At 42.3% G+C, this 19081-nt stretch overlaps 1 protein-coding gene across 1 annotated transcript in view; it reads left to right on the plus strand.

The window, feature by feature from the left end:
* Nucleotides 1-19081, plus strand: part of agbl4 (AGBL carboxypeptidase 4) — a 267276-nt gene that overhangs the window by 86405 nt on the left and 161790 nt on the right. The window contains exon 4 of the mRNA XM_052072858.1: nucleotides 12496-12590. Within this exon, the coding sequence (XP_051928818.1) occupies nucleotides 12496-12590 (95 nt within the window). The remainder of the gene's footprint in view (nucleotides 1-12495; nucleotides 12591-19081) is intronic.

Here is a 19081-nt window from a genome sequence, read left to right on the forward strand (position 1 = left end):
TCATCACCTTTTAACTAGGTGATACTAGTTTTATCGATTTTGGTTTATTTGTTTGTTTTTTTTAACCAAATTTTGGCTTTATGTTTGGATCTTTTAGTAATCCATCCGAGATGTTTGCTGCTGGTTGTGTATTGATCTGTTTTGCCGCCAGTCGATGATGTGTTGAGGTGTTTTCCATGCTTATCAGACTGTAATCAGTCAACTGAGGGAAAACTATCACTTTTTGTTCCGCCTGATGCATCGTTAGTCCCCCTTTTTAAAAATGAATTATGTTTTTTTACCTGCATATTGCGGAGACATGTTTACCCTTCTGTTTTCCTCTATCCGCCCTCCAATCTATACGAGTACGGTTGCATTTTCTCCTCAAAACAGTTGTGCTCTTCTGAGCCATTAGAAAGCTAAAGCCATTCTTTCTCCTGTGACTCCGAGCCATTATCCTGTTGTTTCCCTTCTCCTTATCTTCCTGTGCTTCGGTTGTTGGGTGTAGTGAAGCGGTAGATGAGACTGTGTCGTCTGCGTTTTTGCAAACAAAGTAAACAGAGCTGTTTCTGCTGAAGATCAAAGAAAGCCACTTGAAATGAAATTGTTGTTGGGGGCTACGATTTACATGCATCCATTTTATATAACGCTTATTTTGTTCAGGTTCAAGGTCAAGTCTCTCAGCTGACTTAAAGGCTACCCCTTGACTTGGACGAATCACCAATCAATCATGTCTGACGACGAGTGACAGATAAAATTTTATAATGTACAGACTTAAATGAATCTAGAAAAAATATATTTTTTTAGCGAACATACGAAAGCACAGATGAATAAAGATGCACTTGGCCCAGGTTGTACGACAGTGACAAGTCTTTACTTTTGCTCGCACGCCTCATAACCACCTCTGTAACTGAGAAGTCATTGTTTATCATACAACCCAGTGTGGGTTTCATTGAATGAAATGCGCACATATCCAGAACCTTGCCAAACACACTCACGATACGAGTAGGATCAAGTCAAAAGTAAAAAGCAACATTTTGCCCATCTTAATTTTCACGTACTGAGTCACTTAGAAAATGTCGCTTCGGTGTGGGCGGGGCCATGAAGACGTATGCAGTCATGTGACTGCCTGGTCCCGTTGCAAGATGAAATGGAGTCATGGTTACGTTGGCTTGATGACTTTTTCATGTGACTGAAATCTCTCCGTAAACCCTAAATAAATCAGTCAAACCAGCAAGTGGCATGTATCTTAAAGAAACCGATTAAAACTAGCCTTCCCTCATCACAAACATACCAACATACAAAGAAAATGTATGCATAAAAACTACTCTGAGTAAAAGGGCAAATGTAGATTTTTTTTTTTTCTCCAACTGTGTTCATTGGTGGATCAGTTGTCAATTTCTCATTGCATACGAGAGAATAAATGGCACGCCACATTAATTCTGGTTGAAAGGAAATATAACAATCTGTTCTAATGATGCTCTTTGAGACTTGTAAACTTTATCAGGTGATTTTGATCTGGAAAATAGTGTGAAATACCAGAATACTCATTTTCAGGGCCATTTTCCATTCGCAATATTCACACTGGATTTAGTTCCACAGTGCCATTTGTTTATCTCGCAAGGCCCTGAGGTCAGGACCCCCCTCATAGACCTTCCTCTACATCCTCAACATTGACCCATGACAACACTTTCTGCTGATTCAGCACCTCTGTCAGAGCCGAGCCGGCTTGTCCTTCAATTGTCATCCTTTCGTCGTTATAAAAACCGTAAAAACGGCAGAACACACATGCATGGTTTATCCCCTTTCGACCTTGGTTTTCTTCTCGTTTCGCAAAATTATTCAGAGTGCGCCATATCAGTGTGTGCCATTGTGATGGATAGTGTAAAGGGCGCAGATAAAAGGTTGGGGGTGGCGGGGTGGATTTCGAAAGCCCTCTCGCTAACCACCCAAGTCTCCTTCATCAGGTCATCTAGGCCCGAAGTGACACGCAGGCCTCCTGTGTGTCTGTAACAATAAAGATGCCGCCACTTCAGCACTTTAATTGGCGCTTCTGCCGTTGATGTGTGAACAGCTGTAAGATGGAGAAGGGCAAATCTATCATCCATGTCCTCAGCACACCACTTGAGGTCAAATGTCAGCAGTTACGGTGGTGGGGAAAACCCCCAAAGCTCCAGTTTTTGGGTGGAGGTGGGATGATTTTATTGGTCTGCACTCCCCCGGCACCGTCCTGCTTTCACATCTGCATATTCACAGCTGCGTGCGAAATGACTGACGACGAGAGACGGGCCTCATTTGAAGGTGCGCTCGTGACTGGATGAGAGGAATGACCAGTGAGGGTGCTATTTGTCTGTGTGCCCTTTTATTTGGCACAGACATACACTCGCATATACTTGGATCCTCGACTCTCCCCGCAGACACACATCCATTATACATTTGAAAATGACTCATTTTTCTTTACACGTGGCTTCCAGCAGTGCTCTGGCACCCAACCAAGGGGTGTTTTTTTCCCAATTAATGCAAATTGTACAAGAAGGCAAAAAAAAAAAAAAGCAACAATGCTGTAGCACAAGTTTGGTGCTCTTTTCTAAGTTATCACACAAAGGTAGGGTCCAACTTCCATATTAAGGTACACACACACACACACGGTAGTTCTTCCTTAAGAGGCCATAGACTGTGTGAGAGATTTCCCATTCGTGAAAGTATTTTGTCTCAATTTTTGTCTCAATTTGAGTCTTTGATAAGGTGAGAGACTTTGCAAGCTATTATATAGCAATCTAAATAGCATTTACATGTCATTTACGTCTAACTTTTTCCAGACGTGATGCACTGTCAGGCCGATTAAAGTTGATATTTATTTCACCCGTCAGCATGGTTCCTTTTGCCGGATTTGCAAATGAATGCAAATACAGGCTTCCTCACTAGACAGCTTTTGAAAGGTTGCAATTATAGGCAATGGTTATGTATTTTGGAGACGTGATGTTCGGTAATGACTTGCTATCATGACTTAGTCTATCTGACTCTTTCTTCAAAGGTAAAAAAAAAAAAAAGTTTTGTGCATTGGTTTCTTACTTTATGTGCCAATGTAGTTGAATATTTTTTTTCCATTCATTTGTATGTTGAGAGCATTTCCTAAAATGACTAAAAAATAAATTTAGCCTTTCACGGTATACTGACCGAATGTTAAAATAACCATCAGCGCCGAGGCAACATACCTGGAAGCTCTTGTCTTGGAGCCTGAACGGAGCAGGTAAAAATACTAGATAGGCTGTCAAAGATAGCGCCCATCACTCTGACAACGCCTTCCCTCTAACACAACCACAATAACCTTTTAAGAGGAGCAATCTTCTCCCCTTCTGGCCACAAACAAATACCACTTTTGTTTTGCACACATCATTCCATTATGGAAGCATTATTTGAGATGTTTAAATTGGAAACAGGAAGGAGTGAGGTGTAGACGGACGAAGAAATTGAGGCAGGAGGTGGCGACGAATGAAAGAAGAAAGATTGGTTTTCATGCCTGGCAGTCCACGAGCCTGTAAATCTCCCAGGAGCATAGTAGAAGACAGCAGAAGGTTGATAGTCATCCATCACTCCTGACAACCACTGTGCTCTAGAAGGATCTGACAGCACAGCTCAGCACAGCTCAGCCCAGCCCAGCTCCAGCCTCATTGGCGCGGAGATAGCCTAAAACAGAAAGAGGCAAGAAATAGATAAGAAGAAGAAATAGAGATGTTCCCCTGCAGAATGATCGTTTTGAATGTGCAACAGTTATAACATGGAGGACATGTGAATGGGTTCTCAACCCTCCCCCAGCCCCACCAATGCCACCTCAATTCCAACCTCAACACGTTTGAAAATCAAAAGATCCATTATTTACAGTAAGTAAAGAAAAACTGTGTCACAACATTCATTTTATAACGAAAAAATATTTTTAAATACAAGTTTGTCCAGGTGCTTTTGTACTTTGTTCTAATTGTTGTAAATCGAAGCCGTACTGGTGTTGGCACGTCGTACATTGGAGAGGGGCGGGGTGAGCAGTGGTGCATTTGCATGAGACAGGAAGGCCAACCCTCGCTGCCCTGCAGCCCTGTGCTGTGATTCTAAATAAATACGAAGAAACTGCATCATACATCTTTAAAATGCAACTCGGCTTGTTGGAGGCATTTTTTTTACATGCTTTGAATTTATTGCTTGCAAACGTTGTGATTGTCCAGTATCAGGTTTATGACCAATACATATAGTATTGATAATGTTGTTTCACCGAGGCGCTAAAAATGCATCGGGCAACAAAAAAAAATCCAATCAGCTTTTATTTGATGTGCTCTGCAAAAAGCATGGAGGCAGCCGTTTGGTGCTACGCCATAGGAACATAAATCGCATAAACACTGCATTGTAGCTGCGCTCTGTTTTGTTCAGGAAATCTTTTGGAATGTTGTCGAAACTTGCAACTGGAAGGTCCTTTTGCGTGCGGTTCCTTCTTGAACTGGTCTCCCCCCCCCCCCCAACAATTACATGCTAATATTTATTGTTAGTGGCTAAGAATGTGGGCAGCGCGCTGCAAATAAAAACACCGCTGTTTTCTAGCTGTTTTCAGCAAGACTTCTTATTTGCCTGGGAGCTGTCCAAGCGGACGTTGTATAAAAGAGACCAGGCTCCAAATCTACGTCAATATGAAGCCTGCTGACCATGCACGCATGCACGGTCATTACGAAATCACAGCATTAATCTGCGATCTTATTATAGTGCTTTCCGCGTTTCTGTTGGCTGTGCAGTATTTGGAGTTGTGATTAAATGAAGGCAATAAAAAAAAAAAAAAACAAACAACATATACACTTTGGTAGAGGTGAACTAATGTTTATCACTCGGCTTTCACAGCTTGCTTATTGTGTGCGTTGAGAAATATGCGTCCATAAACACAAGTTTGCAGCCGGCAGTGTTTTTTTTTTGTACCTCTCAGGTTTCGTGTGCGTTCATCAACATGTCATGGTGTGTGTGTGTGGCACCTCCACCCCTTAAAAATGGGTACATAATGAAGTTGTATATCAAATTTTGCGGCTCCTTTTGCTAAGTGTTGTGCCGTGAGATATTTTTTTCCCTTTATATTTTTAAGATTTGATATATGTGCCTTGGATCAAAATAGGTTTGGAAAACACTGGTCGAGTGATTGGGATGTCAAACATTGAATGAGATTTTATATCCCCCCCAAAGCCTTAAATAAGAACAACTATTTTGGTGCCCTCGATGTAAAATGCAATATAAATATCAACAGAGTGTAAATGTTTTCTTTTTTGCGCGTGTGCAATTCTTGAAAGCATTCAGTAACAATGGGGGGGAAACGGAAAACTTGAAATGGGGAACCGCCCCCCGCCCCCCAAAAAAATACCTCTTGACATCAGTCCTTGACCTTTTCTGACACCCTTTGTGCACCCCATGGAGAACATTGGGAATGTGACCGTTCATTTCTGAAAAAAAAAAAAGTGAACCTTAGGAGAATTTTGGTGTTAAAAAAAAGTCGATTTTGTCTGAAATTTACTATTGCACCTTTCAACTTTTGAGAAATTGTAAACATGACTTGAAACCAGCTGCAAATTTAATAAAGGTTTTAAGACGGAATGTAAAACGGACCACCAGTTCTGTTTAGTCACTGCGGAAGAGACTCATCTCCCAGGCACTCAGGTGTATTTCAATTTGGTTTTAGTTCATCGAACTGTACAATGATATCTTCTTTAGTCAAGAATGAAGCTATCCTTTATTTGTCCCGCAATGGGGAAATTACAGTCAGAATTCAGAAAGGAAAAACACTGGGTGGGGAGAGGGAGAATTGTCACAATCCGGCGGAGTGTCTCTCTGTGTGACTGACTTTTTACTTTGTGACATTGTCAGCATGGAATTCGGTGAACTGTCTGTCAGGTTATGTCGAGCAGATCCTTTCAAGGTCATCCGTGCGCTCTCCCGGTGGGTTCGTGCCTGTCTACCCTGCTACCTGACATGCACCTCCCCCACCCCCCACCCCCACGACACACACATGTCCAAAGGCTACACATGCAAGACGATGACCTCCTCCCCCTCCTTCAGGGCTTTGGGTCGTCCCTCGGTGTTCCCCTGTCATGCTGTTATCACCACCTCGTGACCTTGCCTACTGTCACCAGACGTTACAGAAGCTTAGCCTCAGCTGGATGAAAATATCACCCAGTGGGGTAACCACTGCAAACCTACCTAGCTAAATGCAGATTTTTTTTTTCCAGAATAAGAAAACCTTTATTCATCTCACAATGGAGAACTTTCCAATTTTCAGCAGCAAAGTAGAAAGTAGGAGAACAAAAAGTATAGGAGCTGCTGTAAAGGCAGCCACTCTCGCGGTGCCATCTTTGTTTGGTTATTTTTCTTGATTCCTGTTTCTCAAATACTTCGCGGAAATATTCTTCTGGGCACTTTTACTTGAACATGTGACGGTTATTCTTATGGAAATGATGATGATTTAGTAGGATGTTGTGTGAAAGATGCAATTCACTGGAGAATAAATGAGAGTAATGACATATTTCGGGGGTGTTACTGGAAAAGGGGCTGTCGCTCAGAAATTCAGCACAGAATGTTCTCGTCATACAAAGCTCAACTTTTCTTACAAACGCCTACTAAATTGTGTTGGCAAGACCGAGTAAAGAATCACTGTAATTGGCCAAGAACCTGTTTGCGCGTTGCAGTATTAAACAAGAAGAATTATAAACTTGTGAAACGGGAAGGAAAAAAATATATGATCTATATCAGGGCCTATTGCTTAAAATGTCTTTGTACGGTGAGTGAGATCATATGCAGAATTTCTTTTTGATGCTTTTCTCTCAGAGGGCTGTCTATGTAATGCGATGCGAGTGATAAGAGATCAAACCTGTGAACTCATTTTGGCCTGAAACATTAACCCTCTCCCTTTCCCAAGACGGCTTAGCATGTGCTTGTAGTGCCGATCGATGGCTATCAAAAGGTCCACGTTTGATTCGAAAAGCAGTTCTTTCCTGGAAAAGAGCCGTCGTGATATGCAGGCGCCTTTTAAAGTCATAAATTAACATGCCCAGTGTAAAGAGGAACGATACAACAACATCGAACTATTTCACACGGTCTTAACCTTCAAAATAAGTGACGATAAATGAATAGAAATAAAATTAATAGCCCCAGAATCAAGTGTTTTTTTTTTACTTTGCTTGTCTAATTAACATATTGTTGTTTAATTAACACAATATGTAGAAATAAATATGAAATTGTTTGAAAGGTGATGATATTTTCTGTCCTGAGGTTTGGAACTGACGTTGTGGAATCAAAAAGGCCTTTAAGTTTGCAATTCCCTTTTCCTGGATCAATGGACAAAAAAGGCTCTTGTAACAGTTTTGCTTTGAGCAAAAGGATGGGAAAATGTTGATGTTCTTGCGCGGCGACTTTGAAATGCAATTTGGTTTAGGATACGGTGCCATTGCCGATTAAAAATGGAAGTTACATCGGCAAGCACTGCTGATTCTGAAAGGTCATGACATGACGGCGCATAGAGGCTGCAATATGATTGGACAAAAAAATAAAAATAAAAATAGCAGCCACGACAAACAAAAAAAGACCACTGGGAATAAATTTGTGCAATTTTATGGTGCAAATATTAGTATCTATGTTGTTGGCCAGGGATGAGCAAATGGGAGACCAGACCGACATTCTGAGAAAGTAAATTAAATTGAGGGAAGGTGCATTGCCAAACATGTTTCAACTACTACAATGCAGATTCATAATTTTTTTTTTTTTTGTTTGAGGGGGGCAACCCCTGCTTCTGAAACCTCATCTTGCAGGTTCATTTGTTTTTCTTGGGGCGGGGGTTATTTGTGCTTATAAAAAAACATGTCAAATAACATTTTTTATCATACATCTGGTTAGGTGTTATGTGCATTGTCCTGTGTGGCCCCAGAATAGCGCTGATGAAAAAAATTGTGACACCCCCCCCCCCTCCATCATATTTAATAAAGTTATAAGTTAATTAAGTTGCCCATCGAGGGTGTGTAGGCCCTTACTTATTTTTACTTTTTTGGCCCCCTTTCCATTTAAAATGTATGGTTTCTTGGTGCCATCAGGGCTACGGGTGTGTCATGATTCTGTTTGTGACCAACAGGTGGCACTGTAGGGTTCTCCCTACAGCTGCACACCTGTTGGTCATTATATAATTAGTGCTTTAAGAGGACTCCCAGCCCAACCACTCATTGTCGAGTCATTGTTTGCTCTTGGCTACTCTGTCATGTTTGTTTGTTGCCGTTGCTCTGCTGCTGCCATGTTTGTTTCGGTCATGTTTTGGTCACGGTTCTGTTTTAGCTTCAGTTGTTATTTTTGTTTGCTACTTTGGACAATGTTTGTTTTTGGATTTAGTTTTCTCTCTGTTTTATCAATACACTTCTTCAAGTACACTCAGCCCCTCCCCCCTGCCTGCTTTTTGGGGTCCACCACCACCTTGCAACATGACAACGTGAGTGGAGTCACCACACAGACACCTGTTCCAGTCGGCCATTGATGCAGTGATTGGAGTGCGGGGGGGGGCAGCGGAAGGCTTTGACACGCCTCAGTGACATGACAGCTCAGACAGCATTGGATGTTAATCTCTTCTAACTGCTCCCAGCCTAATTAAATCTTCCAGGGTTGCACATGTGCGCGCACATATAGCCCCAACACACACCACCACACCGGTGTCTAAATTGGTCTTGGATGCGCGTACGTTTTTAACGATCTGGGGAATTGACCCCACAGCAGTGTATGTGTGTGTGTGTGAGGGGGGGGGGGGGTTGGTGGAGCGGCGAGTTGTACTGCTTTCAGCGCACAGAGGTGGAGTCGAGTCTATGGATACAGTATATTGTGTGATACTCACCCACAGATGCATCATCAGGCATGTGCGCATTTAGTAGCAAGAGGCAGATGCTAAGCGCTGAGTTTGTTTAACACCCTGTGACATTTATGTTTGCGTGATAATGCACAAACTGCAAACAGTGCACAGGGCTCGCTGCTCACTCAGTGAGCATTCGTGGAATTCATCGGATGACGATGTTATGCCTTTCCCAAGAAGATTAAGATTGATTAAGATGTATTTAAATATATATACAATGTTATTAAAACAGCATTTTAATCCAGAAAGCCAACATTCAGTGGATGTTCTCTCTTTTTATTCCCGTACTTTTATCAAGAAACCAGCAAGATGCTTTCAAAGGAAATTGGCCATATCCAAATGTATTGTAGCACATAATTGACTTCCAGGAGCTGTTTGCAAAGTTAAAACTGCTAGCAAGACTAAGGCCACACCCCTCACATTCGGGCACAAGACGTTCACTGTTCGTAAAGGACAGTGTAAACAAGCTGAAGGATGCTAGCCATGGTTGCTTTGTTGGACTGTATGACTTATTCCTAATGGAGTGTTACTGGAATATGTTATACAGTACCACTTTTATTTTTATTTTTAACAAATGTATGTACAATAAAGGAACGTCAAAAAGAAGTGACAAACTTAGCCGTCAAACGGATAATGTTGCTAAATTGCTTCTTGGCTCTGCTTCAGTTTGCTCGTAAGAATTTACTAGCTTGGTCATGGATAAAATTAAACTTGTAAGTCAAGGTACCGCAAGGTATGGGCTCTGCATAAAACCGATGGTTGGATGTTTTTTCAAGATGGGTTTAATTGTTAAAATGCGGTTGCCCTATTTTACTTGTCACCAACTTCTTTTCTAGCTGTAGCCATCATCCGGTGCTTTGTTTCTGTAAACGACTCATTTAGTACACGAGTCATACAAGGTTACGACCTTTGGTTAAATTTCCGTGTTTAATTCCAAGCTTTCATCTAGTCACAGACCAGAGGAAAATGTAGTCCTCCGCTTGTCATGCGTCTCCCATTAAACTCACTTGTCTTTGTTTTCCACATCCGCCCACCCAGTTCATTTTCTTTTTCCATTAAAAGTGCTTTTTCGGTCTTCCACCCCTTATGCATCTCTTCTGAGCCATTATCTCACTGTCTCTTTGTCTTCCGCCATTTCTTTCTATATTACTCTGGCTGCATTTCAGCCTTTCGCGCGCTGGTCGGAGGCCGGCGAGCCTGTCATCCGCCCAGCTCCGGCTTCCTCTGAGTTAAACAGGCCGAATAAATAGATTACAAGCAGTAGGTAAGAGTGAAGCAAAGGAAGAAGACAATCTGAATTTGTTGCGGATAAAGAATGGCGAAGGCAGTCAAAGAAAGCCGGCAGAGTCAAAGTAATGCAGCATTTGCCTGAGGGGGGGAAAGGCTGAAAAGTAGCTCTCGCAACAGATGTGCGGGGCAGTAAAGTGTAATTGAAATGCCAGCAGCAATGGTCTTATCTCCCTGCAACAGGAGCCTGCTGCCAGTCTCAACATCAGTTAGATGTCATTTTAGCTAGGTCTGAATCAGCCTGCCACAATCCGCAATCCTCGTTCCTCTGATGCTAGGCGGGAGGAAAAAGGGAGGAGGGATGGCGGGGAGGGCGAGGACGGTGGCGAGCCTGTAATAGGATTTCAGTAGCACCCAGTTAACTTTCACCACCTAGACTTGCTTGGTAATTTGATATGCCCCATCAATAACATTCATTTACCTCCGTGCGGTATTCCCGTCGTCATTCATTTGACTTTCATCAAAAAAGATTTGCATATTCCTTTCCCAGCGTTTCTACCGTTGTGAGCTGGCAAATGTTGGTCCACGAAAGATGAGCTTCAAGATTCTCTTGTCGGAGCCATGGTTGAGAGCTGTGTTGTCCTTGCAGATTAGCTCCTGCCTTGTTTGAGATTTATATATATATATATATATATATATATATATATATATATATATATAATTTTAATTATATACTGTATATAGGTGCCACGGTGTTCCAGTGATTAGCGCATCGACATCACAGTGCAGAGGTATCGAGTTCGATTCTAGCTCCGGCCTTCCTGTGTGGAGTTTGCATGTTCCCTGCGTGGGTTTTCTCCGGGTACTCCGGTTTCCTCCCACATTCCAAAAAGATGCATGGCAGGCTGATTGAGCACTCCCTAGTGCTCAATCAGGTGTGAGTGTGGGCACTGATAGTTGTTCATCTCAGTGTGCCCTGCGATTAGCTTGCAACCTGTTCAGGGTGTCCCTCACCTACTCCCCGAAGAGAGTTGGTAGAGCCTCCAGCACACTCGCAACCCTTGTGAGGATAAAGTGGATTGGAAAATGGATGGATGGATATACTGTGTGTATGTGTACTGTATATATCTATATATATTTTTTGCACCGCAGGATGAGCTGCAGGACATTAAAGCAGCCTAATGTCCTCACTGTAATGCGGATTGCTTGTGAGGCATCTTGGGATGGTTTGCGCCTGTTGAAGATTGAGTCGGACTCTGCCAAAAAAAAAAAAAAAGAATCAATAAAATAACACAGTGTATAGGAAAACCTCCGGTAAAACCTCCAACATTGAAAATGTGTGTGGTTGAACAGGGCCTCCTCAGTTTACTGACCTAGTTATGCACTGACCAAGTTTCCACAGCAGCGTACAAATATTTTATCACATGCTTCAAGAAGGCGAGCATAATTGCTCTTTTTCATTTAATTGTTTCATAGAAGAGTTTTCATACAAATATTTACGGTAGTTAGGATGTTACTACGCAATTAGCGACAGTATAGGTTAGCGAATGTCTATCGTGCACGTGGTCAAAAAGAAATGGAGTTGCTGCAAATGGAGGACCCTTGTATAATTAAACTTGAATAAATTAGGCATCTTCTGAAGGTGCCTGACAGACAGATCCCAAATAGTTGGCACCAAATTGCATGTTCACTCGCTCGAACAAAGTGGCAACAGATGGAGATCTGAGGTTTTGCACTTTAGGCACTGTCACTTTGATGGTTTTCACCAAAGAAAAGTTGGGAAAGCTCATCAAGCATGAACAGAAATTTAAAGTGATGGAATTAGAAGTATTAGTGGAAGACGAAGTAACATCACGTAGTTACAGAAAAGAAAGATCTCGCCAGGCCACCGCAACATATTTGTCGTGTTCGGTAGCAGGAATTAACATTTGTATTTTGAGGGCAATTTTGGGGCTTTTATGCTAATTTTGTGTCCACATTCCTACCTTGTTCTTGTAAAATAACATTTTTTTCCATACACTCTGGCAAAGGGTTAATGAATGATTGCAAATTTATATTTTATTCATGAATATATTTGGCATCACAATTGTTGCATAATCCTCGCTTCCTACAAGAATGGCTTTAAGTCATTTTTTTCAGAAAACACGAAAAACGGAACCAAATGCTTTATTTATGATCATTTCAATGCAGGTGTCGAATTGAATTCTGATAATGTGGCTGATTTTAACAAAGTGGGTGGAGATGTTTCATCAAAATATGTATTAGGCCAGTATTTTAAGAGGGTGATAACATTTGACCACACGAACCTGAGATCTTGAAAATTCTTGGTGTGATTGATATTCTTTCTCGCCACATACTACACCAAGTTGTCTTCCTTGTTTGTCTTGCAGAGGGTCATATTCAATGTAGTCAACTTCTCCAAGACGAAGAGCCTCTACAGAGATGGCATGTCTCCTGTTGTGAAGTCCACCAGCAGGCCAAGATGGTAAGTCACAAATTACCACATTGACACGAGGTGCCTTTAGAAAACAAAAACATGTTCATTCTTAAACAGCTTTAAGAACCCTACCCAACAAAATAAACCCTCCTTAACACAGTGTCAGCGCTCGTACAACCCAACCGATCAAGAGCGTTAACACATGTGAGCATGTGATCCATCGGTTGCCACTATGATGGCTGTCTGATGTAATATGGATGACTGATGGAAGCAGAAAAGCATGGGTGTGTGTGTGGATGCGACGTCTGCCAAGCAGGCTGGTGTATTCAGCGGGGCGAGGAGGTAGAAACACTGTAGTGTGATGGAGTGTTGCCATCCAAAGAGGAGCCCTGACATCTGTCACCGCTTGATGGAGGGCATCCACAGAAACACTAGGCATCTGCCACCCATGAGCCGTGTGCGTCTGCCTAGCCGAGCACCCCGAGCCGGCCGTCCCGCGGCCCGCCGGTTGCAGTCTAATGGACGGAAACGATGGGCTCGATAGCATAGACAGGACAGATGAACTGCTGTCTGTGATGCAGCACAAGCAACATGATGCTCCTCACGCCCTTCTGCATCACTCTTTGGCCCGCTGTGAAATTAGACAGGTGCTAATCATACCACGAGTGCAAAATGTCATTTCATTGGTTCATATTTTCCAAAAGTTGATCCAAAGGTTATATGAGTGTCATATACTTTAAGATGACATCTCAAAGTGAATTGTTACTCGTATCTCTCAGCCACAAGTGACAAAAGTATGCACGCTCTGTCAAAAAAGACGGTTAAAAGTTGAAGTAAGGATTCAACTCCTTTCCTAAGTTAAAAAAAAGAGACTCAAACTTACCCAGATAAAAAGTAGATAGTAAAATGCATTTCAACTGTCAATTATAAAAATGTTTACATTTTTTTAAAAAATATTTTACAATACAATTTTCCTTGTAAAATTAACTAATCGTGCATTTGGAAAACATGTCTTGTGTGAGTGACCCCAAAAAATGGTCAAGATGCATTCAACACTGCCACCGCTTTGACTTTCCATCAACTGGACAAAGCTCAGAAAGCTCCTCAAGTAATAATCTTGTTTTGACAGTTGCCGATATGGAGGAAAAAAAAAAGAACAGTGCAGAGAGCGTTCCCCACCTGATCCAAATTCACACAGGACAGGATAAAGACGCTACAGAAGGCATCGGCGATAAGAAAAAAAAAAGTGGAGCAAGACTGACAGGGAACTCGACAGAGAAGGTGAAGAGAAAGTAAAAGCAAGTAATATTACTCAGTCAGATAGACAGGCATCAGGTGAACCAAAAAAGATCATTCCTCCATCCCCACCTCCATCCCTCCCATCTTTAAAAAAAACCATATCAGTACAAGCCCGAGAGGTGAAGCCTTTATCTCCTCGCACAGGTGCCTTGTGTCCCCGGGGCCCCCGCCACGATGGCACCCTGAGACTACAGAGCCTGGCTGACTTTGGCTAAAATGGGGCATCTCGAGGAGGGACAAATGACTGATTAAAGTCCCGCGGGGCATTTAAAGCTACACATGGAAGAATCTATCCCAGATCCTTTCATCCACACCTTTCTCGACCGTTACTTCACTCCGTGACTTCTGTAGCCACCATTGGTCTTGGAGGGCAACCGTGATGGTAGGATCTGGATCGCTTTGAAATGTGGGACGGATGATTTTTTTTCCAGGTGGATTGAACCACCAAAGGTTTTAACAATGCAGTAGTAACTTATTTTACTGTTGTTTGGTGGAAGCGACAGCTACAACCACACTTCTAGACCGAGAACAAAAAAAACCCACATTATTTGAATATGCCTTTAAGGGCATCAAACTCAAGGCCCGGGGGGCAGATGTGGCCCGCCACATCATGATAAGTGGCCCGCAAAAGCAAATCAAAGATGACAACTTCCATGATACTTGCTAAAAGCTGGACCAACATTTTTAATTTTCATATGTAATAAATCAGTGACATATTATAAGCAATTTCTTGTTACCAAACCCCTCGTTACAGTTACTTAAAATAAAACGTTATTGTTGATCTCTCTCTATCCAGTTTCAGTCATCATGACCCTCCAACAGAAAACACTCAATGCCCTCTTAGGCTCCGCTTAGTCATCTGTCCCTCCAATAGCGTCTGTTCTGCTGGCTTGACGCAGCAAGATGGTTCATAGACCAACTCAGAGATGAGGTGGAGCAATCCTAAATCTTAAAATGAACTCTAAAATGTCCAGGAAGCCAACGGAGAGAGGCCAAAATTGATTTTACAGTATGTGCTCCTATAAACTCCAGTTAGAAAGCAAGCAGCAGCGTTTTGGACCAACTGGAGATACTTGAGGGAGGACTGGCTGACTCCAAAATTAAGTTTATTCCAGTCATCTAGTCAAGAGGCATGGATTAGTGTTTCTAAGTGCTGTCATAAAATAGAGACTATACTTTAGCCAGGTGCCTCGGATTGAAAAAATGTTTTTGCAGCAGCACCCATTTGCCATTCCAATTTAAAATCACTGTGCAATTTAAAATTCAAATTGGAGACCGCTTTTATGATTTCTCCTTAACAACATAAATGAACATGTCTGGCATTTGACTAACATTTTAAAATGGAGTTTATTCAATTATTATTATTATTATTTTGCAAGGTGCATAGTTTATTCGTTTTAATGTGAATGTTGATGCGCTGTTCGGCGCTGGACATTAGTGTCTCTCTCACACACACACACACACACACACACACACACACGCACACGCACACACACACTCTCATATAATGTAGAAACAAGGACACTGGGGAAAAAACAAGAAACAAAACATACAAGGGGGAACACTTAGTCGAGGGTGTCACCATACGAGACGGGGGCTCTCATCACACATGAAACAAGCTTCAGTTTGAATTCCCAACATTGTACACCTGTCACACCTGTCGAAAATGAATAATATCCAGTGACCGTGTATCTAAATCTTTGATATCATAATATACTTTGCCACGCATTATATCTACCAAATACTGGCAATTTTCACTTTTCATTTTGTTTGTCCCTCACTGTGACCAGTTGTGAGGCTAAAAATAGCTTCGGCACTAACTGAGCTGGCGGATGCACAGTTACAGTTGGGGGGACTGGGTTTGCTAAATAGTTGAAAGCAGACAAACAGGTTCAAGGGTAAAAAGCCCCAAGTCCCCCCACCCTTTTGTTTTGTTTCTCACAGGTAGGCAACCAAAAATCAGGAGTTTTTCTAAGAGCTTCACTCGGAGTCAGTCAGCGAGACAGTCTGTCATTCGGTCCGTCTGTCAGGCCAATTTTGCTTTCCTACCAAAAGTATTCCTGTAAGCGTGTGATGCAACAGCCGGGTGAAATTCTATTTGGAGCTGTCTACCTCTCCATCGGGGTGCGTGTTTGCAGTAATTGTTCCGTCAATCAGCGCAGCACTGGCCTACTGCTTCCCTTGCCACTTGTTAAGCCTTGGCAGAGGCTTGAGGGGCGAGGAAGGTGAGGGAACCAGAAAGAATACCCCCACTCCGCTGTTTGAATTGTCCTTCTTGGAAACATCTCAGACCAATATTACCCAAGTTGTATTTCTGTAGCGACTTTCAAGGAACCCCGACACACTTTTTGGACTTTTGGACTTTCCCATGTTGTTGAGTTGCCTGAAACTTGTTTGTAAATGAGAATATCGACCCGAAGCTTTGTAGGGGATGACCGCATATTCTCACCATCATTGAAGACCGGATCACTGACAAAAAGGGGCGTGTAGGCAAATTATTCTGATGCTGGAATGTAGCACGATTTGTTCCAATAACTCCTGGCTGTTTTAATTAATGTACACAGTCGGCACTGTATGGATTCATTATCCCCAAAGGAACATCTAAGTACTTGGACCATAGCAGCAACTTGTGTCCGACAACCTTAAATCTATGTTCCCCGTCACTAGCGCTAATAACCATTTATTGGGGTGATGAGAGCTACACCTTCCGTCCTCCTACGGAACCGCTGTGCTCGCTCATCTGGGTGCGAACATAGTTAACGTGTGACATTGTTGAGGCGGCGGGGTCCTCTTTTTTTTTTAGCTAAAGCACCGCTTTCTGCTGACGTTCTCCTCCCCCCCCCCTCCCTATCCTGCCGCAGAGCCACTCACACAATTAACCATGTGGTGTGCCTTTTAATAATAGACATTTTAATTGTGGGCAAATGAAGAGTGATGTAAAATACCTAATAGCTTGTGCTAATTAATAGGGGAATTGAGCGCTTGTTAATTAAGGGCAAACAGGACAGGGACCGACTCGGCTAATTTGAGCATGAAAACCGAGACTAACGATTCATTTCCAAACAGATTCGCTTCATAAACACATCATGTGGACCCATTTAGCTGCTCGGGGAACGTTTGCAACTGACTTCGGTAGCCTTTGCTTTTGCCATCGCAACCTCTGACCTGATGCACGGGCTCGTTGCAGCACGCACATAGCAGACATTTTGACTTGACTGCCCAGTGACACAACTCAAAAAAGTGAATCTTGACTTGTCTGGAATATCAAAACATTACTCGTGATGTGTGTCTATTTATTACAAGCCAATTTGTTTCTGTTTATTTTTCGTCATTAATAAATCCCCTCTATTGTATTTTCAATTCAGTTGGATCCAATTAGTCCTGATATTTAAATTGTTCACTACCACATAATGCCCTCTTTCCACGTCAGTCTTCCCCAGGTGTTTGGTAAATGAATGTATTTCTGCATTTGGAGTGCAATAAAACAAATGCCAACTACAAACTATCCATGCACTATTCCACACTTGAAACGGATGGTGAAGTAACGTCCTTCGAACCCTCCATTCGGGTTTACTTTGAAATCACAGCGTGTTGTGGTCAGGACAAGTAGTCAGGACCGAACATGATACAATGCTTCAGTGTTTTTTTTTCTTTTTTCCCAAATACAGAAAGGCCCTTTGTACTACTTCTGTGTTACATTCTAAACATGCTTTTATTTATAGTTGTTCCTTACCGTAATACAAGTGTGGCTCAATATTTTGACATACAACAAAGATCATTCTGAATATCACTCTACTCAGGTGTGCCTAATTATTTAAAAGCAATCCGTAGTAACACGAATAGAACATAAATAATTAAGCAGTTTCATCACACATTTTTGCAAATGCTTTAATTGAATGGATATTATCTTCTGGTGTGCACACCTTTTTTTCTCCCCAAACTGCTAACATCTACGTAATAGGTTGATCTAATTCTGTTCGGTAATGAATGTACCGTGCCGTTTCATTTTCCAGCAGCATCCATTGTGAAGCACTTCCCCAAAATGCTGCGTCTTGAAGCTGTCACATAAATGCAAGTTTTATGACTTACCATTCCAGCACAACATGACACAACAAAACAATTCTGGAATAGAAGTGACTCTTTAGAAGAGTAGCGGTCTTCATGTGTCTTGTTCAATGTGGCGCTGTGACGTTCACAGTATCAATGTCTCACCACCATTATCCATGTCTATGATCTGTAAAGAATTGCAAAAAAAGTGATCCCAAAGCTTGATTTATGACGAGATGTATGACTCTCAATTTCAGTTTTGTTGTTGTTTTCAATTTATTTTACCTGAGCCGTTTTTTCCAGTGGGGGGTGGAAGTGGGGGTCTCTAAGAAAAAAGTGAGGAGAAAGAGGAAAATGGAGACGTCTTAATCTGAACAATCAACAGCTCCTTTGTTCACAGAAACTCATTAGCAGGCTGCCAGAGGAAGTGACAGGGGGATTATACGGAAGAAATAATGGGACAAAATGTAACAAATAGATTAATAATCTTCTCCATGAGCATCGGAATGGTTTTTGCGTTAGCTTGCGTAGCATCGTGTAGAAAGGAATATCGGTGGTGAAGGGGTGCTGTGACAGTTACAACTTCCAGCTCTCCATTCAGCTCCCAGATGACTTACCTGGACAGTTTTATGTTTGCCTGGAGGAGAATTAAAAAGGCACTTCATTTCCCCTTTACAGGCCGGGTACGCATGTCAGCGCAGTCCTCCCTGAAAGCGCTCTAATCTAAATGCTTTTGTCGGGGGAGATTTGGTAGATTGCAGCGGGCAGAGCTACAAATTGGTTGTGTCATCTTATAATGAACTAGGTGAGGCGTTGCAGTTTTCTCTGCGGCCAACGGTCCCCTGATTACTGTACTGTTAGGCAGCGCCTGTTTTTAGTGTTGTAGTCCAAAGACCTCATGATCACCTCTTTGAGTCCACAACCTGATCCCGTGTGGTGAATCAAATGATTTGTGGCTACAAAGCCAGTGTCTCCCAGGACACATTTCTCAGCCTAAAAAACACATTCTGTACATTACTTCATTTGCTCTGTGGAGAATTTACATATTGTTCGCAATGCTGCCTGCGGTCCAGAGTAACCAGAAAGGGCTTACAGGTCCGATGCTAGGTTATTGGCTGCTGAAGCTTATTGCTTTCGCTAAGCACAGTGGACAGCTGACCCCACGACTCCAATTTATGGCTTACGGGTATCCT

This window comes from Hippocampus zosterae, chromosome 8, assembly GCF_025434085.1.
Source record: "Hippocampus zosterae strain Florida chromosome 8, ASM2543408v3, whole genome shotgun sequence".
NCBI lineage: Eukaryota > Metazoa > Chordata > Actinopteri > Syngnathiformes > Syngnathidae > Hippocampus > Hippocampus zosterae.